At 38.6% G+C, this 25,559-nt stretch overlaps 1 protein-coding gene across 1 annotated transcript in view; it reads left to right on the top strand.

Annotated features, from left to right (window-relative positions):
- The window catches only part of faf1 (Fas (TNFRSF6) associated factor 1), a 305,741-nt gene extending 282,737 nt beyond the window's left edge, over window positions 1–23,004 (top strand). Inside the window, exons 18-19 of the mRNA XM_078218550.1 lie at window positions 528–743; window positions 22,424–23,004. Of these exons, the coding sequence (XP_078074676.1) occupies window positions 528–743; window positions 22,424–22,507 (300 nt within the window). The 3' untranslated portion in view covers window positions 22,508–23,004. The remainder of the gene's footprint in view (window positions 1–527; window positions 744–22,423) is intronic.
- Window positions 23,005–25,559: the final 2,555 nt, after the last annotated feature.

Here is a 25,559-nt window from a genome sequence, read left to right as displayed (position 1 = left end):
AACTTGTTCTACCAGCTGTATCCATTGAATTTTAACTATGGAAGTGAATTAAGTTTAATTGCAAGAAGAAATAAATGTTATACAATACAAGTAGTAGAACAGAATCAGATTGAAATAGATTTATCAAAAACTTAAAAGTTTTAGAAAGGATTTTTACAAACTTGCTAATTTAATTTGTAACCTCATAGTTTGTCAGCATCTTTTCTGCAAAATATAATTAATAACCAGAAATGACAAAACAGATTATAGCTGTCATCATGCTTCAAATTACAATCCTTTATTAAATAAAGTCTGATGGCTAGAATATTTCGGACAATAGTCAAAATTTATTGCACTTTCCCTGCACATAAATCTCTACAGTAAATTGTACTATTGGTGTGTATCTCCGGGTGTAATGTAGTAAGTAATTCCTATAATTGAAATAGGAATGCCTTTGACCTGGTCACTATTTTTCCTGAAGGTTGGTGGAGAAAGAATAAAGTTGACCTGAGGACTTGCTCAGGTTCTTTGTCTCTTTATTTGTCCAGGCTATTCGATTGTCCCTTGAGCAATCATTACCTCCAGAGCCAAGAGAGGAGAGCACCGAACTTGTCAGCAAACTACGCATTAGAACACCGCGTGGGGAATTCTTTGAACGACGTTTCTTAGCGAGCAACAGACTCCAAGTTGTCTTTGATTTTGTGGCTTCCAAAGGTTTCCCAAAGGATGAATACAAACTGCTGAGCACCTTCCCCAGAAGAGATGTAAGTGCTTCATATCATCTTTTCATGAATGTGCCACAGTTTTTATTACATGTGTATTGGAAAGATTAAAAACAAAGATTATAAGATATTTTCAAGTAACTTGATCTTAATTCCAAATAGATTATTTTTAACATTATTTTTCTTTTTACTTTGAAGTATATTTCTATTTCACAACAACATTGTCAAATACTAAATACTTTTATGTAGTTTCTGAAATATGAGGATAATGAGAAGAAAACCAGCTCTTAAAATATTCCATCTGGTCAGATTTATTAACATCTGCTGTGCAAGCTTTCAAAAGCTTAACCTCTTAATTCTTCTACCAGCATTAACTCATGTGTAGGTCTAAAAACATTCCTCTGGGCATCAACTAACATTTAGGTCTGCATTGGTATTTTCCTTGTTTTTGAAAGGGAAAAGCTATCACACAGCTGTGAAGTCTTAAGCAGGTATTAAACAAATGTAGGAAAAATTAAATAATCAAGAGGACATCTTAAACATGTTACAGGACATAAATTATAAAATGACAGATGTATTGAAGTTAATTGCAAGGCAACAAACACGCACACGTTATATGATAACATAAATTGCAAGAATGGTGATCCAATAGTCATTAGAATCCCCAGATTATTGTTTGTATTATGACTGTATCAAATCAAAGCCCATTTATTTTGCATTCTGTCACACTCCTTGACATATCTATTTATTAATTCAGATTTTATTAACACTTTAGAATACTTTTTTATTTATATCTCACAGCCTTCACCCCGGCTTGCGCATTTCTGACGAGCAAAATTATTTAAGTATTCATGGAGTCACTTCCTCTTCTGCCTTTATTAATAATCTCTTTATAATATCACTGCCAGTGCAGTATTAATTTTGGAACAGATGGAGAATGCAATTATACTGTCCAGTCTTTCTTTGTGAAGTGGCAATTACTTTAATATTGTGCATGCATATTTTGAAAGCACCTCTAATACTGAATTATGGGTTTATAGTTTGGCACGCATTTTCTTTTTGAACCAAGCCGATGGTGAGTCTGGTACTTTGACTTTTTCAAGTAGTGGCACTACGATAAAGAGAGAGTTCTGTGCTTTATTTCTAGACGTTGCTCCGTGAAGAATAAAAGGCTTGCTTCAAATAATACAAAGTAGAAAATAGAGCTAATGCCACTTTTAAAAGAACAGAGTTAACTCTTACCTCCATTTTGACAAGACCTTTAAAAACCCCTCAAGTTGGTCACCCAATTTCTACCATCCTTGAAATGTGCTTTTCTATAATTGGACCCATCTATTTTGTACCCAGCACCACCTACAGTGTTCAATTAGTGGTTTTAATAGTAAAAATAGAAAGTGTTCAAAATTTGTAACAGAACAGTTGACATATTTGAAGAATTGAGAACTGGCTATAACTAGTAATGGAGATATTTATGGCTTGCCAGCAATACTTGAGAAAGTATGTCATTCTAAATGCAACAATATCAGTCTGTAGTGTATGGGAGATCTCAATGCCCCCTTATGTAATACCACAAATGATATTTACTGAATCAAAACACACTGCAACATAAATAACATATAACACACATTGCAACATTATGTCTAGCCACTGAAGATCTTTATGTGCAAAGAATATTCTGATAGCAGAGCCCAAGAAAGGGGCATTGGAAATTTTGCATTCAGTTGAAGCACAAGTTCGATGAGTTCCTTGCTCCTGACTGGAAATCCACTTTCATGAGGATTACTCATGAAACTTCTTTACTGCATCCTTAGCTGGCTTGAGCCTGCCCTTCAGTGGAATTGCAGTACCTGTACGTAATGCAGAAACACCTATCCAAGTCAATGAGGCTCAGCATGCAGAGCCTCCTGTTCCTTCAGTGCTCACTTGCTTTAGCATCTTCCATCTGGACCATTATATTTTTATAGCTGTTATTTGTACTGTACCTTTTTGCTGGTGTGTTCACCCTGCAAAAAAAAACGGTATCCTTAGATAGCTTGATCTATTTCTTGGGATCTACCTTCAGGTCTGATTGAAACAAATATCTAAATTATCAGTTTTAGTCTACACCGAGAAACGTTGCATTTGCTTTTTCTAATATTTGACTTCAGAGTCAGTTAGAAACCCATAATATTTTATTAACCTTTTAGCTTTATTATACTTTGAAGACATGCAGAAATATACATGCATTTTGCATTTTCACAGGATTCTTTACTTCTCCATTTTGTTGCACTCTACTCAGAACCTCCATAATATATATTATGGCTGGATCATTTAAAAAATATGATAGTTATTTGTCTCTTGGCAGTATAGATTTTGAAATTTGCTGAAAAGAAAGGCATGTTGCTGAAGCTTTTTGTCTTGTACTCAGCAGGACAAATGTAAGAATGCCAAATGTCAAACGATCACAATTTATACTACAAGAGAAAAGCACAGTGATTGGTTAGCAGGTCAACTCTGGTCAATGTTATGTTGAAAGCAACAGGAAACTTAACATGTATTTGTACAGAGGGACCTGTTCTCTGTAAATAAAAGGCTTGGACTTTTTTAATTACCCTGGAACTTGAGGGAGCTATAGTTCCCCGTTGCTTTCATCATGGCAATGACTCAACCAACCTGAGCTGACTTGCCAATCACTAGCACCCTTTTCTCATGTGGTATAATTTTTTGTGATCATCTGATATTTAGCATTGTTGCATTTGTCCTGATGAATGCAAGATGAAAAACTTTGGCAATGTGTCTCTCTATTCAGCAACATACAAGTTATTTGTGTCTTCTGAATGGGATTTAAAGTTTAACCAAATATGATTTGAAGCAGCACCTGCTTGGCCAGGCTGCAGCATCAGTTGAATGTTAGCAGGTGATAGATTATCTCTACGAAAAACTAAACGTGTCCTGAACCACTGCTCTTTGGGCCAATTTCAAAATAATGTCTTTGGACAATAATTGCAAAGTTGACATGGAATAATCCTCAGATCTTCACCAAGCATTACTGATTGGATTTATTTATTAAAGATACTGTAAACTTTGAAGCATTCATTCAAAATGCAGAGCATTAGTTAATATCAGAAGACCCACCTTTACTCAAAGGACGTTTACATAATCTCATACTGTGAATAAAATTAATCTCTGCATTTTGTACTTATCTTCCCAGTTTTTCAGTACACTTGCCAAATTGGTAGCTGTGGTTATATTCTACTACCTGTTCAAATTGTTTATATAGGCTACATGGCACAGAAACAAGCCATTCGGCCCAACCAGTCCATAGTTATTTATTGTCCACTTGTACCTCTGCCCTTATCAATCTATCATCATTACCCGCTACTCCCTTCTCCCTCATGCTTATCTAGCTATCCCCTGAAAGCATCTATGTTATTTGCTTCAACCACTCCGTGGTAGCAAGTTCCATGTTCTCATCACTGGGTAAAGAAGTTTATTCTGAGTTCCCTATTGGTTGTCTTGATGATTATTGTATATTGATTACCTCTAGTCATGCTCTTACCCACAAGAGGGAACATTTTTATAATTTGAAAGACCGGTTTAATAGGTCATCTCTCATATGTTTTACAAAGGAAAAAAGAGGCCCAGCCTGTCATTCTTTCCTGATGTGTATACCCACTCATTTCTGGTATCATCCTTGTAAGTCTTTCTTGCACCAGTGTGACGTGCATTCACACGCTGGTCTACCTCAGAACAGGACAAGATATTTTGATTTGAGAAGTGACAAGAACTCAAAAAAAAAGATTAATAGGAAATTTTTACCACAGGGTAAAATAATAATGCAGAGCAACCCAAAATGTACTGTAATGTATTCAATCAGGAAAAACAGGGTGAGAAAGCCTTTTGCTTAGTGTTGCAACTAAACTAGATTTTCTTATGAAGCAGATGAGGCAAGTCATTTAACTGTAATTTAGTTTTGACTAATACACACATACTTAGTGGATTTATTAATAGTCTATTTAAATTTGACCCATATTTGAAGTCTATCTTAAATGATTTTATTATTTCTGCCAATTAAAATGTTCAAATCTATGCATGAAATGAAATCAGCCCTATTCAGTTATTCATTGTTTATAAACAGCTGTGATAGGAAAACATTGTGGTCTCTTCTGAATTGGTTTAAGTTGTCTCCTAATTTTGAAAAGTAACATTTCTACAACGATTTTGGTATTTTCCCACTGATGAGAGACATACTCAACTCTGATGTGTTCATAAGTAAGAGGTGTATATATTAATAACCTCTTGAAATATCTTCCACTGCAAATTCAGCTGCTTTCTAACTTAGAAAAAAGTTTAATCAAGTCAATTATCGTTTAATGAAGGATTGATCATACCGATGAGGACAATGCACTGTAGTTGTTTAATGCTGTCTTTAAATGTTATTTTAGTCCAAAATCAAACAGTTTTTATTGGCTTGCTGCTTTACCAATTTACATTATAACACTTAATGTTGTATTTGCACCATTTACCAGAAAATTATTTAATTTTGTATGTAATGGTGTTACTGTTAACTTTTATATTTAATATTATCAACACACTAAAATAACTAATGGGTTTAAATGTTGAGACTATTAAATGCATAGTGGATTTGAAGTAACTATTCTCATTGCTTTTCCCAATCGTGGTATTGTTAAATAAATAACTGGATCAGCTAGATCAGGCTGTATTATCTTCCAGCACGTGCAGTCCTAGACAGACTTGTGTAACCTATTATTAAAATAAGGGAGCAATAATAAAGTGGAAGCAATTGCTCCATATTTTAGTCTTGCTGTTTTAACGTAAGGATAAGTATGAATTTGCTGAGATTATTAGGCATGGAGGACGAACAAAATCCAGCAGTATGTCTGCTAAGTGATCCAGAACATGAATGAGTTGATCATCTAGAATCTAAATGTTGAACGTGGTTTCTATTGCGGGTCAGGCAATTATGACATTTTTTTAACAGGAGCAATGTATATATTGTATCCTCTATACGAAATCTTATGGGTGTAGAAGAGATATATTTAATTTGAACCTTGACCCTTGATAAAATGGATGGACCTGGTAGAACAGCCTTAGTACTAAGTGAATTGTATCGACTTTGTTACTTTTGTGGTGAAACAATCTGGAAATGCCCAATAGTACTTGTGATAATTGAATTAATTTAAACATTTGCACCGACTAAAAACTTTCTATTTATGAATGTAATAGAAAATGCAGACATCTTGAGAAATGCTTGGTGTAAGATAAACCACTTAGTTGGAGACTAGTAATTAATTGGTTTTACAGTATACCCTATCTCAGGTTGTCATCAGAATTAGCTAAGTTTGAAAGACTAAATTACACAGATTTCACAGAAGTTGATAGCCCCACTGATAAGCAGCAGAATAATAGTGACATGTTTCTATAGGTATTTGCTATTGTGAAGCTAATATATAAGAATGTATGATGGATTATAAAGTGTATGATTTATGATGATGACTGGAGTATCTCTTCACTGGTCGAATTACCTCGAGCCAAAATGCCATTTGTCCTTAAGAAAGCATTTGACTGTCTATGTGCAATACAATGAAAGATATTTATTGTTGGTTTATAAGTTTATAAACTTGAGCAATGCGTATATTTAAAATTGACAGGCTGCTCCTGCAGGATCACCATGTCATATTACACAGTTAAGAGATAGGAAAAATTATAGATTTCAATGTGTAATAAAATTTACATTTATAGAACTGTTTTAAACTTCCTTTTAAACAAAAAGATGAAACAGTCTAATAATGCAATATATAGGCCCAGATCTTCCAGTCTCTAGATCGTCAGAGACCAACTGTGCAGCCCAAGACCACCCTAGAAATTGCCGGGGAAGTTTAAACTTCCAATGGGAAATTCTTCTGGGAACCTCTGCTAATATCTTAGAATCTGAGCTAGAATCAGAGACTTCGGACAGTTCTGTGGTACTTACCTGAATGATTACCCAGGAAATGTTAGACACAAAGATTTGTCTAATTTCTGGGTAACTACAGAACTGACACCCCAATTACTCCTGACAATGCCCCCACCCAACCAAGCTTCCCCAAACAGGACTGGCCACCCCTCCTGACCTGACTGGGCCACCCCTCCTGACCTGACTGGGCCACCCCTCCTGACCTGACTGGGCCACCCCTCCTGACCTGACTCAGTTATCTCTGAACCAACCACATGATGAACCAACCCAGATGCCAAGCTCTCACCTGCCACCTCACTCACCCGCCACTTCACCTACCTGCCTTCTCTAACCATTTACTCATTCATTCACTCAGCAACTCATGCACATTTAGAGTGGACATCTAACTTGCCATACGGCAGCGAGTGCCATAAAAAGGGGGCATGCGCTGGCTTTCTCTCAATGCTACAGCAATGCAATTAAGCTTTTCAATGGACATTGAATTCTGCATTTCTGAAGAAGTCGGGCTTAGAAGACGCAGCAAGAAATGTGGAACAGCATCTAGAGTTGGTACAGTTCAAGCAGAGGGGCAATCCAACTCTGATTGCTGCTTTGCAGAAGATCTGGACCATAATGCTTTAAACTTTATTAAAACTGAGGCTGAGATTGTAAGTTTGAGTTAAATTGTGAAACTTTATTACGTCATTAAAGAGTGCCAGAAGAGAAAGTAATGTTTGGCAACTGAGTGGTTCCAATGGAAGAGTAGCGAACAAGTGTCCATCTTATCAGTGTCTCTCTGGTGCCTTTCCATCTCTTAATTTGCCAATACATATTTTTATTTTCTCCTGTCTCCCCCACAGTTAACTGCCTCCAAAACTTTATTCCAAATTTTTACAAACTCAAATCCAAGTTTATTTTCTAGCCCTTCAATCACTCCGCATTCTTTACCATCTTCCTAATTTTTTTTAATTTTTCAAATGAAATTTCAAATTGTTTTTGTGTCCATTTTCTAGGAAATATATAGATGTACATTATACTCTTCATGAAACGAGGAAATTAAATCACCATAGAAGGTTGATGCTTAAAGAAGTAGAATGCACTGACAAAAGGATATTATAAAGATCTATGTAAAATAAGAGAACAGAAAGTTTATTTACAATAGGCCAGTATGGTGTGTTAATTAAGCTCACAGACAAGCCAAATGAACAGAAATGCCTTGGAGCGAAGCAAAACAACAGCTTTGTTTGTTGACAGATGTTCGAGTGTTATTGTCTGTTAATTGGATAATGGTGTAAACATTTGCAAACTCTGCTATCCTTGGGGAATTCAGTGTTTGAAGGGCAACAAGAGGCATGATCCCTGTGTATGGTCCATATGCATGTGTTCCCCTCATGCAGCCTTGCAGGTAAATAAATTGAGTTTACAATTTCAGGCCATTATTAACATTTTAACCAGTAGCATGGAATTGGAAATTTCAACAATGATTTAATCTGTTAAAATAGATGTGTATTGATCTTGAATACAACCTAGTTTGTATGGTTACAGTTGAGTGAATAGTGTTCATTTAAACATGTTTGTATTCTCAGTCATTGTTACCAGAGTTGGTACGATCTGGTTACATCTGGCTCCTGTCATCCTTGCTCAACTCCCCAGATTAGAGTTACCTGTAGGGATTTGAAAAGAAGTGCTATCGAATTAGAAGCAAGCCTGCAAAACAAAGCTGATGTGAGTTAGAGCTCGAAAATTACCTCCTGGTACATGCATTTGTGCTGAGGTTTATAAATAATCCCAGTGTAATATCGTTACAATACTCCAGCGCAATTGATTGTAGCAGATGGATTCCAAAGTGAAGAAACATAAATAAGTGATCCTTCGCATCTTTATCACGATAAATAAGGCTTGTGGAATTTTGAAATATATAATAGATACAGCCTGAACTTCATTTTACTATAACTTATTTGCTCGTTGGAATCAAAAATGTTTCCCACATAAATTTGAATTAAATTTTCAGATTTGAAGTAGAATTTCTACCTGACTAGTTCCATTTTTCACTGCGTTTGTATTCAATTCCCAATCGAGATTAGTTAAGTATGGCTTCCCCCACATAAGTGTAATATATCAGCAAGCAGAAAGAACAGTTTGCAAATATAGTTCGCTAAAAGTACAAGACATGCCACATAAGGAAAAATGCATAATCAGAAAAGTGAAAAAGCACCCTGGGGGAATGAAGAAATAAATTCAACACTTTCATCTTGAACTCCCAGAACGACATGGAATCATTACTGCTAACTACCTGCAGATCTTTTACACACCAACTTCGCCCGCTTTCAAACTGATTCAACCAGGCAGTAAAAGTTAACCTTGCCTAGCTGGAAAAGGTATATGAATTCACTGTAGGTCAGCCAACTTCTAAAGCCACCATGTATTTGAGTCCAAATCCACGTATCAGAAGACAAGTGATACTTAAAAAGTGCTGTCAACTGGCTGAGTGATAAAATGCCTAAAATTCTATATCCCCAAAGACATCTTTTACACTGACAAACTTCACCTTTTCGCTAACCTGAACCCAATCAGAAAGCTAGTTTTCATAAATGAAAAATACTCTGATGAAGAAAAAGTGAGCTGTTGCAACGTTTGTGTTAGCATGATTGGGACAAAACTCTGCTAATGATGAGAAATTCCAAATCTACTCCATCCCATATTTTACTGGACTAATTCTGATTTTCACTCACCTTTTCCAACAAGATGAGATTGGATATCAATTTAAGGTCCATAACCGAGGGAAGAAATAAAACAGCATGGATAACTGGTACTCTTTTTGAAGAGTTGCAGTATCACTTTGACCAAGGTGTGACATGACAGGACAGAACATTACCTTGACAATTGCAGTATTCACATGAAATGCCTGCATCTAAGTGCTCTGAAGTTAATATTTTTACTGACAAAATATCCATGATCCAAGCAATGAATTATTGGTGTAATTTGAGATGTAATGTAAACCAATGTGTCTGTGTAGTGTGCCATAAAATTATGTGGTGACATCATGAGAGACAAAATGGAAGATTTCCCTCTCTTCCATTTTGGACTGTAACTAAGCAACACCTTTCTAATAAAACTCGACAAACTGGTTTCAGTAATCCATTGTGTGGCAACATTTTTATTCTTTTATCTTGGCTGTATAAGTGAGCTGACCACTTAAATATACAACAGTAAAAGATAAAACTGGCAACACAGATGATTTTCTGGTAAAAATAGTCAGAATAAACAATTCGGACCTGGACCTCAAGGATCAATTTTCAGGAGACCATTCCTCCGTCAATTGAAGTGCGGTAAATCTGGCCATTGGAAATGGGTTTTTAGCCTTTGCGAAGGGTGTACATTAATTTTAAAACAGATAAAAAGCACTCCGGATAGTTCCTCAATTTTATTTACTCTATCACGACCTCGGGCGTTCAGAGGCGGAGGCAGGAAAACAGAGAAAAAATCAGCCAGTCCGCCAATGGTAATACTCGTCGATTAGCACAATTGGTGGACTCAGAATCTTCTAGAAAACAAGCAAATTAAGAAAGTAAGGGAACAGGCTGTGTAAAAACAAGTTTACTTACCGAAACTTGGGGGTCTTTTCCAGCTGCACGCCTTCACACATAACAGGCTGCAGCGTCGGGTCCTTGAACTCAGTGAGAGAGAATTCTGCATTTGGAAAAGCAATTACTCAAAAAGGAAAAGAATGATAGTAACCAAGGTTAAGCAGAATTAAAGCTGAAATCATAGAAATCATAGAAACCCTACAGTGCAGAAGGAGGCCATTCGGCCCATCGAGTCTGCACCGACCACAATCCCACCCAGGCCCTACCCCCACATATTTACCCGCTAATCCCTCTAACCTACACATCCCAGGACTCTAAGGGGCAATTTTTAACCTGGCCAATCAACCTAACCCGCACATCTTTGGACTGTGGGAGGAAACCGGAGCACCCGGAGGAAACCCACACAGACGCGAGGAGAATGTGCAAACTCCACACAGACAGTGACCCGAGCCGGGAATCGAACCCGGGACCCTGGAGCTGTGAAGCAGCAGTGCTAACCACTGTGCTACCGTGCCGCCCATAGCGTGCCGCCCACAGTAATCTCCTGGTTTTAAAATAGATTGGTGTTCGCAAAAAGAAATTCAAAAAAAGGATTTTCTTAAAGCTACAGTCCAACCAATAAAGAAAGAAAAACATGAAAAGAAATGATACAAATTAAATTGGAAGAGGAAAGAAATAAGCAGAGAGGAAAAGTTAAAGAAAGTAATCGAACTTAAGAACAAGTAAAGGGGATGAAGGGAAAAGGGTGTACCGTGGAACCATTCAATGAGAATGCTGAATCATGGAGTATCTATGAAGAGAGAATTCAATATTACCTTACTGCAAATTGGATGAAATTAAAGTAGCAACTAATAGGACAGAAAATCTTCACACTATTGCTAAATTTTCTCTATCCTGCCAAGCCTGGTACAAAAACTTGAGGAATTAACTAAGGCACTCGAAGAACACTTCTCGCCCAAACTTTTAAGCATAGCAGAGAGATTCAGATTTCATCAACAAAGCCAAGAAGAGGGTGAAAGTACTCCACAAATTGTAGGTGTACTGCAAAAACGAGCAAAGAGATTAATTTGGCCTGACCCGTGAAGACACTGAGAGACGAGCTTATTTGTAGACTTTGAAATGAAGCAATTAAAGAACATTGCTCAATTTTCTGTTGGGATCACAAGTGTCCATGGAATTGGCTGCTCGAGAAATTTCCCAAATTGGAGCTGACGCAAAAATACACATGATGAATGCTGAGAAAAGAAAATTTCTCAACATGCAGGCATGCCATAGATGTGCCCCGGTGGGGCAATCTCCACAAAAATGTTAGTGTCGAGAAAAAAAATGTCGTGGCGAGAAAGGTCGCAGAACAAAGGCGTGCGGGACCAGACAGAATCCTAAACTTCAAAGATGGATAAATGCAAGAATTCACCCAAATCCACAAATAAAAGACTATAGAATGTCCATAGACAATTAAAATTCACAGGAAGACACATTGTCTACGGAGACTGAAGAATTCAAATTTGGTGAATTGATGTAACGTGATATGTGGAGATTTTTGATCTATCTGAAACTGGGAATAAAATTAAAATGGAATTTTGGAGCCGTTATATCTCTTATCTCTGAAAATTTATATCGACAAAAGTTCAAGAACGTACCATTAAAGCCGTCTAATCCAGAGAACTTGTATGGAAGAGGTGATTCCAATGAAGGGCTATATCATGGTGCAAGTTGAAACAAACTGTCAATCTGAAAAATTGCCATTATATATAGTGAAAGGAAATTTTCCTGCACTTTTCGGAAGAGTGTGGTTGAATAAAATCAAACTAAATTGGCAAGCAGTTAACCAATTGGTTGATGGAAAGATTACAGAAACTCTTAGAAAAATACAAGAAGGTATTTGAAAATACTTTAGAGAACTAACTGGAGTCAAGGCACAACTTAAGATAATATCTGATAACGCAACAAAATGCTTAAAGGCAAGAACTTTGCCACACGCAATCAAGTCAAAAGTTGAAGTAGAACTTGAAATTTAGTCTGTAACCATGAGCATTTGGGCAACTCCAATCACCCCCATCATTAAACCAGATGGTTCTATACAAATTTGTGGTGACTTCAAAACGACAATAAATCCAGTGCTGTGTGTCAACCGGTACCCCTTACCATTAATTGAGGACCTCTTTGCTGGATTGTCTGGGATTGAACAGGTCAGTAAGATAAATATGTCCAAAACATATCTCCAAATGAAGGGGGCAATCACTGCTGATGATTGTTACTCAAAGGGTTGTTCAGGTATAAGCACCTACCGTTCGGGATAACATTGGCAAAGACCTTATTCCAAAAATCATTGAACAAATCCCAAATGGCCTGAACGGTTTCCAGTGTTGTTTGGATGACATTTTAATCACGGGCAAAAATGAACAGGAACATTTACAGAACCTGGAAGAAACACGAGCGTCTGGAGAAGCACAATCTTCATGTGAAAGAAAAATTTGAATTTTTCAAGTCATCAATAAGCTACCTAGGCCATGCAATTGATGGGGATGGATTCCACAAGGAACCGAAGAAAATGACTGTGATTTTAGATGCACCGAAACTGCAGAATTTATTGCAACTGAGATTCTATTTCGGACTTCTCAATTACTATGGAAATTTTTTCCAAATCTCTCTGCCATATTAAAAGCACGTCATACGCTATTATGTGCGAACCAACAATAAACTTGGACAAAAGACTGAGAAAAGGCATATAATGAAATCAAAAATATGCTAAGGAAATCGGAAGTCTTAGTTTATTTTGACCCTAATTTGAAAATCCAGCTCACATGACACATCGCCTTATGGGGTGAGTACAGTTGTCTCATAATGCCATGTGGAGATAAAAGGCCAAAAGCTTTTGCTTTGAGAACATTGAACGAAGTTATGCTCAATTGGAATAGGAAGCCCTGAGTATCATTTTTGGCATTGAGATTTCATCACTACCTGTAAGGAAGACATTTTACCTTGTTTACAGACCACAGGCCTTTAACGATGATCACTGGTCTATACAAAGGAATATCATCTCAAGCCAAGGGTCATTTGCAGAGTCTTCCCAATATGGAATTGGAATAGATTTCTCATCTATCGGATAAGCAGATGATTTACAAAGTGGAAGAGTCGTGGAGAGAGATGATGATAAGGTGGAGCTAGGCATTGTCAGTATACTGATGAAAACTAATGCTGTGCTTTCAGATGAAGTTGGTCAGGGACAGTATATAAATGAGAAATGGGAGTGGGGGGTGGGGGAGTATTATGCAAGATGGCAAACCAATTGCATTTGGTTCTAAAAGTTCTTTCACGATTGCAATCCAGTTATTCAAGCATAGTGTAAGATGCTCGTTCTGGTATTTGGTATCACAAGGTTCCACATGCACCTATTTGGTTAATGATTAATTGTGGAAATTGACCACAAGCCCTTAGAAATGATTACTGACAAGTGTGCCACCCAGACTGCAATTACTTCTGACAAAAAATACAGGGTTACAACTTTGAAGTATTTTACAAACCTGGTATTAAAATGGCTATTTCAGAGACTTGTGTAGGTTACCCAATCCTGTGGATGTTTCACTAGACCTACAAGTGAATGGCATAGATTTAGAAGATGTCTGAATTTTTGTCAGCACAAGTGCAACCAACTTCAGGAGGAAACAGCAAATCATCCATGGCTGAAGGCATTATGGAGTCATTGTTTATGGTTGGCCTCATATACAAGGAGTGCCAGACACCCTCCGATGTTTTTGGCCATACAGAGATGAGCTAGGTTTATTTCAAGTGGTGTGATTTTCAAGGAAAAACAGGTGCTTGTACTCAAAGTTCTTCACCAGGAAATATTGTCATAGTTACAACAGGGGCAAATAGGCATGGAGCAAACGAGGCTAATGGCAAAGTATATTATGTATTGGCCAGGGATTGACAACAATATCGATGAGACAGTGAGAATGTGCAAGGCATGCCAGAGACACCTGTGATGATAGTAGTGCAATTAATATATATATATTTTTATGTTTAAGGGGAATGTTTAAAAATTCAACTTTATTCTACAGGCAGTCAGTATGTCTGGCAGGAATGCAACTCCGATACTGAGAGAGCAGGATAATTACTCGTTTTAACCTTGAAAGTGGTTATGTTAAGTAGAGTTGATGGACTTTTGTTTATTTAAGCTCCCCTGGGATTTCTGATTAGAGTGATTGACAGGATCATGTGACGATGTGGTTTATGTGCAGTCCTGGGTCTGTAAGCAGAGAGAGAACTTTTGCAGAAAGCAGTTTAGTTTGCTGCTGAAGCCTGGTCAAAGTTGAAGGATTTTGCAGGCTTCTAGAACTCTATCTCTTTGGAAACCCCAAGACTGTTAACAAGTGTTAAAGTAAGTATGCTTGCTAGCATATGCTAAAGTAAGCTTGCTAACTGTATTTATTTAAAAGTGGATTTGATTTATGCGTGAATGGGTCTTATTTGGAACTGGAACAGTCATAAGCTAGAAAGTAAAATGGTTTTCTTTTTCATTTTAAATATTGTTCAACTGTTAATAGTTAGGTTGCTTCATCTGTTAGTTATATTTAAACAGTGTTATTAAATAAGGTTTGTTTTACTATAAAAGATCCCTAATTTGACAGTGGGATTATTCCTAGAGCAAAGTATCCTATCCTATTTTTTATGCCTAAATAGAAAAATTGTTGGGGTCTAGTCTGGCATCCTGATGTAATTTGGTCTGGTCCGGGACCCTAACACACCAGACACATTAACCCAAAGAAACTTTACACCCTGTGAGGGACTCGGACTTGGCACTGTACATTATTATAAATTATATATAGATATCATAGAATCCTACAGTGCAGAAGGAGGCCATTCGGCCCATCGAGTCTGCACCGACCAGAATCCCACCCAGGCCCTACCCTCATAACTTCATGCCATTTACTCTAGCTAGCCCCCCTAACACTAAGGAGCAATTTAGCATAGCCAATCCACCTAGCCTGCACCATCTTTGGACTGTGGGAGGAAACCGGAGCACCCGGAGGAAACACACGCAGACGCAGGAAGAATGTGCAAACTCCACATGACCCACAGTGACCCAAGCTGGGAATTGAACCCGGAGCCCTGGCGCTGTGAGTCAACAGTGCTAACCACTGTGACACCATGCTGCCTTTTTTTTGAAGAAGGCCATTTGGCCCATCGAGTCTGCACCGACCACAATCCCACCCAGGCCCTATCCCCGTCACCCCATGCATTTACCCTACCTATTCCCCATGACACTAAGGGGCAATTTAGCAAGACCAATCCACCTAATCCGCACATTTTTGGACTGTGGAAGGAAATCCACGCAGACACGGAGAATATGCAGACTCCACACAGACAGTGACCCAAGCCAGGAATCGAACCCAGGACCCTGGCACTGTGAGGCAGCAGTGCTAACCACTGTGCCATCGTGCTGCCTCATAGCTATTTCTAAAATTTTAGAGACTGAACAAAGGTCCTTAAAGTGGCTGAAACTGTCTGTCTGTGACACCTGAACAAAAGAAACTAGAACAAAAATAAACAGTACAGCACACCAAGTCTGTGCCAACACAGATGCCTCTCTAATCTAATATTTTCTTGCCTCTATGGCCCATATCCCTCTATTCCCTACCTATTCATATATCTATCCAGATACCTCTTGAATGTTGTGAGAGAATTTGCTTTTACACCTCCGACAGCACGTTCCAGGCATTTACCACCCTCTGTGTGAAAAACTTGCCCCTTTCATCTCTCTTACAATTTCCCGCTCTCACTTTCAACCTGTGCCCCCGAGTAATTGTTCCTTTGACCCTGGGAAAAAGACTGACTATGCACTCTATTCAAGCCTGTCAAATTCTTATAAACCTCTATCAGGTCCCCCCTCATCCTCCAAGGCTCCAATGAAAACAGTCCAAGTTTGTTCAACCTTTCTTCGTAGTCCATATCCTCCAAACCAGGCAACATCCTGGTAAGTCTCTTCTGCACCCTTTCCAATGCATCTACATCCTTCCTGTAGTGTGGTGATCAGAATTGTACACAATACTCCAAATGCGGCCTAACCAAGTTCTTATACAGCTGCAACATAATTTTCCAATTCCTATCCTCAACGCCCCGACCAATGAAGGCCAGCATGCCATACGCCTTCTTGACCACCTTGTCCACCTGAGTTGCCACCTTCAGGGAACTATGAATCTGCACGCCTAGATCCCTCTGTATGCCATTAATTCTAAGGGTTCTACCATTTACTGTATACTTTCCTTCTGCAGTAGACCTTCCAAGTCACATCACCTCACATTTGTCCGGATTAAATTCCATCTGCTATCTTTCAGCCCAGGTCTCCAGCCGATTTATAGCCTGCTGTATCCTCTGACAATCCTCCTCACTATCTGCTGCTGCTCCCCCAATTTTCGTATTATCTGCAAATTTACTAATCAGGCCACCTACATTTTAAGTACCTTTCCACTGCTACTCTGCTTTCTATGGCCAAGTCAGTTTTGTTTCCATCTTACTAGCTCAGCTCGGATCCTAGCAGAATCAGGGGAACTTGCAGATCGTTATCTCTGGAGAGCCACTAATGGCCCCTTATAAGCCGCACAGACCAAATTCAAAGAGAGCTGTACAAAGGCCATCTGCATTTCCTAACCCAGGCTAGCCAATGTGAGTCTGCTTGTCTGCTAAGACAAAGGGCCCTACAACCTTCCTTTCAATTCTTAATGGTTGAGATGTTTAACCATTTTGGGGATCCAGATGGGGATACACATCCCTTATCAAAGACAATGTGGAGAGGTGAGAGCCATTTGACATGAGCTTCTGGCTGGTGGAACCTGTAATATTGCCTTGCTGAACTGAAAAGCTCAGTCTGCTGTTTACCATCTGACAACCTCCCAGAAAAGGAGTTCTGCCCATGTTGAACTTCTAACCTCACCTGCACTATTTCTGCTGGAGCGTCTGTACCATTGCCCACAAGATCTCTGTATGCCTATCTCATTATGTGAAGTCAACACCACCAGAAAGGTAATTCTATGTCATTGATTTTCAGCCTAGCGACCACTGTGGAGGCTTATCTCATTGGACTTTGATTCTGGACTCAGGAACCCATGTGAAACAATATTCCTTTTATCTGTGGTGTCTGCACAATCAATCTTTTTTTAATCCCTCTCTCTACTATCTGAAAGTGAGGGGGCTATTGTGAACCCTCTTTTTGAGTGTATGCAAACAAACTAACCCTTTGAGTTTATTTTAACTCAAGTTTGCTGTGGTGTTATTTATAGAAAATTTCATAAAATGTTGGGAAACACCACTGCTTATAAAGGGGGATACAAATCAAAATCCCTTTTTGTTTATGGATGGGTGGTGAGAGGAAAAATTAGTGCTGTTTAAGTTAACCCCCTCCTGTCAGTAACAATCCTCACAAAGTCCCATTGTACCAACCACACCCCATTCCTCCGATATTATTCCACCCAAGATCTCCATATTGCCATGTTATATTTAAGAACAACACTTTGGACATGGACTTACCTTTGCCAGTGGGTCTCTCTACTATCTGAAAGTGAGGGGGCTATTGTGAACCCTCTTTTTGAGTGTATGCAAACAAACTAACCCTTTGAGTTTATTTTAACTCAAGTTTGCTGTGGTGTTATTTATAGAAAATTTCATAAAATGTTGGGAAACACCACTGCTTATAAAGGGGGATACAAATCAAAATCCCTTTTTGTTTATGGATGGGTGGTGAGAGGAAAAATTAGTGCTGTTTAAGTTAACCCCCTCCTGTCAGTAACAATCCTCACAAAGTCCCATTGTACCAACCACACCCCATTCCTCCGATATTATTCCACCCAAGATCTCCATATTGCCATGTTATATTTAAGAACAACACTTTGGACATGGACTTACCTTTGCCAGTGGAAAACATGTTTAGGCGGTAGGTGAGGACAACCTTGTCAAACTGTCACCTGTTCCATTTCTCAGAAGTACAGGAGAGATTTTTATCAGAAAAACAAAGGCAAATGATAGTGGATGACTGACATGCAGCTGCGAAACTACCTAGCCTACACATGGGACAAAGGTTTGAGTCATGCATCCAACCATGGAAACTTGGTTACCAATGGAGTATTCTAAAGTGTCCACTGAGCCTAGATCCTATGACATCAAAATACCAAATGGATTGACCTTAAGAAGTAACAGCTGCCAGCTAAGAAAATTGTATGACTATAACAGCTATCAGTCCAGCTGTATCTAGAACATATCCAAAGATGGACTCAGAGTGAAATTTGAAGGCTATCATGAAAACAATCAGCACTCCAATAATACCCATGATATCAAAGCACCTACAAGCCAAGAACATCAAGTGAGAAGTCTAGATCTCAGGAAGGTCATACTTTTATGGGATCTGGGAGGATTGTTAAGAAACCTATTCTTACACCGATTCTTAAACTCTTAAATTTTAAAACACTAAAACAGAGATTTTTATCTTGTGTAAATACCCTACATATATGTATTTTCACTCTTAATGCATGTAATGTTATCTTGGGGGAGAAAAGAGGGATGTTGTGTTATTGTTCTGAGAGAATGTGCTGATGAGTAAATAGCCAGATTGTAAATCATGACCAGCAGATGTTGTTCAGAGGACCCTTCAATTTAACTAGTAGCATGTGGTGTGAAGGAATTGCAGCTGGACGTTCCTGTTAACAATAACTGTTAAACTTTTATATTAGATCTGTCTGCTGAACAATCCTGTGCTACATCTTCAAATAAACCAAATCTGTGTTAGTTCACCACACCTGTATGTGATTGGTAAGTTTGTATTAGGCAAACACAGAAATGCAACAAGGAGGTCCTGCCACCTCCAGTTATGCACCACCTTGTTCTGCACGAGTGAAGGAAATATGTCAGTGTCTGTGGTGGAATATGTTTAAGCTGTCCTGGTTCAATAGCTGACAGTGTGTGGGCTGAGCCATCTGGGTGTGAGGCTTGTACATGTGTGAGCAGTGCTCAGCATGTGAATGTCATGAATGAGGCCATATTGATGTGTAGTTGAGTGGCAAGTGACCCGAGTACAGAAGTTGGAACAAAGAAAAGTATAGCACAGGAACAGGCCCTTCAGCCTCCAAACCCATGCCGATTATGATGCCCTAACTAAACCAAAAAAACCTTCTGCCCTTGCTTGGTCTCTATCCCCCTATTCCCTCCCTATTCATGTACCCATCCACATGCCTCTTAAATGTTGCTAATATGTCTCCTTCCACCACCTCCTCTGGCACCATGTTCCAGGCACACACCACTCTCTGCATGAAAAGCTTCCCCACACATCTCCCTTAAACTTTCCCCTTCTCAACTTGAACCTGTGCCGCCTTGTAATTGACACTTCTGCCCTGGAAAAAAGCCTCTGACGATCCACCCTGTCTATGTCTCTCATAATTTTGTAGACCTCTATCAGGTCTCCCCTCATCCTCTGTCTTTCTAGTGAAAACAATCCCAATTTATTCCACCTCCCCACATAGCCAATGCCTGCGAGACCAGGCAACATCCTGGTGAACCTTCTTTGCACTCTCTCCAAAGCTTCCCAGTCCTTCTGGTAGTGTGGCAACCAGAACTGCACGCAATACTCCAAATGCGACCTGACCAAGGTCTTATATAGCTGCAACATGATTTGCCAGCTCTTGTACTCAATGCTGCAGCGGATGAAGGCAAGCATGCCATGTGCAGTGCCTTCTTCAGAATCTGATTATTTGAAGATGCAGCACAGGATTGTTCAGCAGACAGATTTACTATAAAGTCCAAAGATGTGTGGGTTAGGTTGATTGGCCAGGTTAAAAATTGCCCCTTAGAGTCCTGGGATGCGTAGGTTGGAGGGATTAGCGGGTAAATATGTGGGGTGGGATTGTGGTCGGTGCAGACTCGATGGGCCGAATGGCCTCCTTCTGCACTGTAGGGTTTCTATTTCTATGAAAATAAAGATTCATGCAGAATTGGGCAGTGTCTGAGTCTGTGGTGCAGTTTGGTAGGAAATAGCATTTGAAGATGTAACTGCTGACCTTGAATACTCCTGTGAGCTTCATTGAACTTCTGAGACTGCATCCAGATCATGAGGCTAGACTCCTGACATTGACCTCCACAACTAGCTGCTCCCACTGTCCTCTGTGTATATCTTGAGGGCCTCTGGGATCCTGTATATGAAGAAAGGCCTCTTTTTCTATCTCCTGTGGCAAGCTTCTATTGAAGCCTCCAAAAATCTTGGAGATCAGTTTCTCCCATGTTGTGCAATTCTTTAGCATTCCCAGATGTACACCCTATTAGTACCTGATCCTGCCTCATTGCACTTCCCCAAAAGATGTTGGCTGGTATGAAGTGGTGCTAGCTACTCACGATACTTTTCTCCTACTGATCAGTCCTGTCGGTCAACAATGCTGTTGGTGCTAGCTGGAATCTATCAAAATCCTTTAATATTTTAAAATGACCAATAGGTATAGATTGGGGCTTTTATTTCTTTTGAAAGTTTCATGCCATTACAAATATTTTTCACTTTTTAAAATGTATTAAAGTTTTTATGAACTCATTAAATTGAATGTATAACCAACTGTCTGAAATAGGAATTTAGCATGGTAGGTGCTTTGTTCAAACTACTGATGTTTTTGTAATAAATTTAGACTTTAAAGGTAAGCATTAACATTATTGATTACAGCTGAAAAGTATTCAAGTATTTCAACAGTGCAATGAGAGAGAATGGTGATAATTCATACTTCTCAGCATATATTAATTGTTTTGGCATCCCACCTGTTTGCCGAATTACAGGAATTTTTCTTCAAATGAACCACAATGACCTTTTCACCAGCCCAGTGCACTTGCACAATAGTTCCTGTTAGGGCACTACGCTCCAGTTGTTGTGAAAAAGTGTTTAAATGTTACTTTCATTTGTTACTTAACTGACAATTTTTTTACAACTTTAATAACTTTTGTAAACTTGAACATGAAATCTTAATAGAATGTCACAAATGTAATTTCTCTTTATTTTCTGATTGCCACATAACATACTGCTGGGGACCATCATATAAAACAGACCTCTGCAAAATCACACACATCTTGTTTGTAAATGTTCACACTAAGCACTATTGTATGATTCATATTTCTTCTTGCCTGAACCATTTTTGACTCCGATCATCAACAATGAATGTGACAGGGATCTTCTACCCTCTCTGTGAATATTTTTCAGTGGAATGGGCAACGCTGAGAATTATAACAGCAATTTCAGTCATCGTTGCTGCTTCTGGGATTTCCTGTTGGGCGTATGGGACAATGTATATAATATGTTGGCCCATATATGGAATGATGCAATGCAAATAAGAAAAATATATAATCTAGCACATTTCCCATTATTTGTGCCAGGGACATCAGTTTATCCCTACTGACTAGCATTTCTGTAGGTGGTTCAGTGATCAGCAATCAATTGCTTAGGCTTTGTCAAATTTGAGAAGTTGAATATTTATCCTGACATTTAAGCTACTGGTAGGTACAGGCTTCCAGCGCCTCTCAAAGCTATTTACTACCTTCCCTTCCACATGGACTCAGCACTGATGGTCAAGAAGCTTGCAAAAATGTTGCACAGTTTGGAAAATCAAATGGGGTCAGAACCCATCTTTGTGACGGGCAGCACTCCAGCTACACTAAGGTGCCACTGCAACCGAAAACTTAAGTTCCCACATCCAAGTTTCTGTTCAAGTTGGTAAAACATTCTACACTCAGGAGAGTGACTAATAAACAAATGTGACTAATAAAGTTAAAATCATGCAGGAAACAGCAATGTATCATGTATAGTGAAGAAGGAAACTGCCTGTAAAAGTGTGAGTACTGTGATTCCAGGTTAAATGAGCAATTAATCTTTGTTCAGATGTGTTTCTGACTTGGAGGGGTAGGATGTATTGTGTGTGAAAAATGAGGGCAACTCAAGTATTCTACCTCCATACAATTAATAAAATATCCCTACATGATTCAAATCTGTAACTAAAAACAGAAAATCCTGGAAAAGCTCAGCAAGTCTGCCAGAAGGTACAGAACTGGTTCCAAAGTATTTTGCTTTTATATTGGTTCAAATCTGTTTTTTGTGCTAATGAAACAGTAAGCTAATTAAACACATCTCAAAATTGGACTTGTTAGTACTGAAGCAATGTAATGATATACTTTTTATTTTTGAACAGGTGTCTCAGTTTGATCCTGCTGAAACATTAATGGAGGTGAAACTCTATCCTCAGGAGACACTCTTCCTGGAAGCAAAGGAATGAATTCATCCATGGGACTTTGACTTCCCAGATAGTTGATAAAAGCTCAGCTTTTGTCTGAAAGCTGCAAGATCCTCCTTTGTTTTGTCCAGCCACATGCCACAACTATCTGCCTCTTCCAGAACCCCTAAATCAACATCACCATTGTAAAATGCCTGTATGCTGCCAACCTCACAAGAATTGTAGATGTTTACAAAGATATATAGGAGGATAGCAATCTGTGATGAACACTGATTTACACCCTTCACACTATTCTGGCCTATGTTTATTCATCAATGCACTATTCAAAGGTGAAGTGAATTATATTAGTTAGAATTGGTTTCTTTGTACCCATTCAACCACAAAACCTGTATTACAATTTGCCCAGTTTTTGGAGCAAGTGCTTTGATTTAAAATTCTGTATTTGTTTTAATTCAATACATACTTGAGACATTGCTCATAAATGTGCATAATTCAATGTCTGGATTTCTACATAAAGCCTAATTTATGATTTCACAGTAGGCATGGGGTCATTCTTGGCCATTGAGATTTAACAGTATTATTTAGAAAGTGTGTGATTTTTATACCACATGATTTTCTTTGGTTTTCGGCTTTGGTAAAATGTAAGAAGGATATAATTTTCTATTTGCAGTCTTATTGAACTAATCTTTTCCACAGGCTTGATACTGCTTTATTTTCTCCTTCAAGGAGTTTGAAAAATAACTTGTTTCAGGCATATGTCACCGCATCATTAGAATGGGATAGGAATAAATTGGTGTAGAGAAAAGATAATTCAAAACTGTTATGCCCCAAATAGATTGAGAGAGTAAGTTATCCTATGCTAATGTCCTGGGCATTTTCTACAGATATTGGTCCCATAGATTACACGTTTATTTTCTATAGTAATGATGTATTCCTCCACATCACATTCTATTTGCAGTAGATCAAACAAATCACTTCATTGTACGTGTGATTAGAGTAGCTTTTAGTACAAGCTGTTCATTTTACACACTAGAAGCCACGTGCCTGAAGGAGTGTCAACTAAGCAATTTGCTGCATTACAACAGTGACTACTTTTCAAAGTGATTGGCTGTGAACTGCTTTGGAATGTCATGAAAAATGCTGTATAAATGCAAGTTTATTCATTTGTATTTATGAAATCCATACCAACAAAACCAGATTACAGGCATTTCAACTTAATATCTAAAAGAATGATGACATCACTCCCTTAGCCACAATTGGCATACTGACAAAAATGACTTTATTCTAGAAAACTGTGAGAAGTAACAACTTGACAGGTGGAATGCAGAAGACTACAGGAAAGCATAAACAATCTAGGAAAATGTGCAGGTAAGCAATGGATGTCATTTAATAGCGATAATATAATGTAGCAAGAAACATCCTTAAAGCTTGTCGACCATCTACGTGACACAAGTCAGGATCATGATGGAATACTCTCCACTTGCTTGGATGAGTACAGCTCCAACAACTCAAGCAGCTTGACACCATCTGCGACAAAGCCCCACACTTGATTGGCACGCCATCATGAACCTTCACTCCCTCCACCACTGATGCACTGTGGTAGCAGTATGTACCATCTACTTTATGTATTACAGCAATTTGCTAAGGCTCCTTCAGCAGCACCTTCCAAACCCATGACCTCTACCACCTAGAAGGACAAGGGCAGTCGATGGAACACTACCAACTGCAAGTTCACTTGGAACTATATCACCATTCCTGCCCTGTTGCTGGATCAAAGTCATGAAACTGCCTTACTAACAGCACCATGAGTGCACCTACACTACACCGCATGGTCAGTGGCGGTTCAAGAAGGAAGCTTGCCACCATCTTCTCAAGGGCATTTAAGGATGAGCAATAAATGATGGCTTAGCCAGTGATATCCATATCCTGTGAACAAATAAATTATTAAAAATTTCAAAAACAATGATAAAAAAGTGATTAGATACCTTAATTGGTAAATTTCTAGAGTGGCTGTCGAACAAAGGGATCTAAGTAATGTACAATTTGGGATTATATCAGTGGAAATTAAATACCAGCACAGAAGTAGTTATTCCTGTACAGTATGATTAGGTCATATCCGTAATAGCATATGCATATTCACTCATAGAAGGAATAGCCCTAGAACAACTGCAAAACAGATAACAGGGATATGGGGTATCTGCTAGTGGAGATGAATTTTATATTCTCTCGGACTGAGAAATTTAATAGAGGTGTGCAAAATGATGATGGAATAAATGACAAACATTTTAATTGATAAAATCAGGATGAGATCACAATTTTAAAATACGATATTAGAAAGCAGCTTCTTCAAGGAAAGAATGTGGAATGCTTTGCTAGAAACTGGTGTTAGATTCCAACTTGATTGAAGCATTTAGCAAGTACTGGATGATGAAGAAAACAAAAAAATTGTCTTATTTTGGGAATAATCCAGTAAGATGTTCCTGTAAATTGTGGCCTACATTCAGCACAAAAATTGTGAACTTGCCAACCAATCAGCCCCCTTTTCTCATGTAGTATAAATTGTTGCTCCCAGTCTTCCATCTGTGATGAGGCAAGACAAAAGGCTTTGACAGCACACGTGGCATGGTGTTAGCACTGCTACCTCACAGCACCAGGGACCCAGGTTTGATTCCCAGCTTGGGTCATTGTCTGTGTGGAGTTTGCACATTCTCCTCGTGTCTGCGTGAGTTTCCTCTCAGTCCAAAGATGTGCAGGGTAGGTTGATTGGCCATGGTAAATTGCCCCTTAGTGCCAGAAGGGACAACTAGGGTACAGGGATAGGGGCTGGATGAGATTGTGGTCAGCGCAGACTCGATGGGCCAAATGGCCTCCTTCTGCTCTGTAGGGATTCTATGGACAGCATATCTCTTTTTACAAAAATATTTAAATTTAATATTTTAAAAATTAAAAAGCTAGCATCAGTATTAGGGAATATGAAACTACAGGATTGTCATAAAAATCAATCTGATTCAATGTTTCTGAGGCAACTTTTCAACAGAAGCCTCAGTAATATTCCAAGTGTTATTCCATACCATGCTTAGAGATTTTTTATGCT

This window comes from Mustelus asterias, chromosome 8 (genome assembly GCF_964213995.1).
Source record: "Mustelus asterias chromosome 8, sMusAst1.hap1.1, whole genome shotgun sequence".
In the NCBI taxonomy this organism is placed as follows: Eukaryota; Metazoa; Chordata; class Chondrichthyes; order Carcharhiniformes; family Triakidae; genus Mustelus; species Mustelus asterias.
This window is presented reverse-complemented; position numbering and strand designations above follow the sequence as displayed.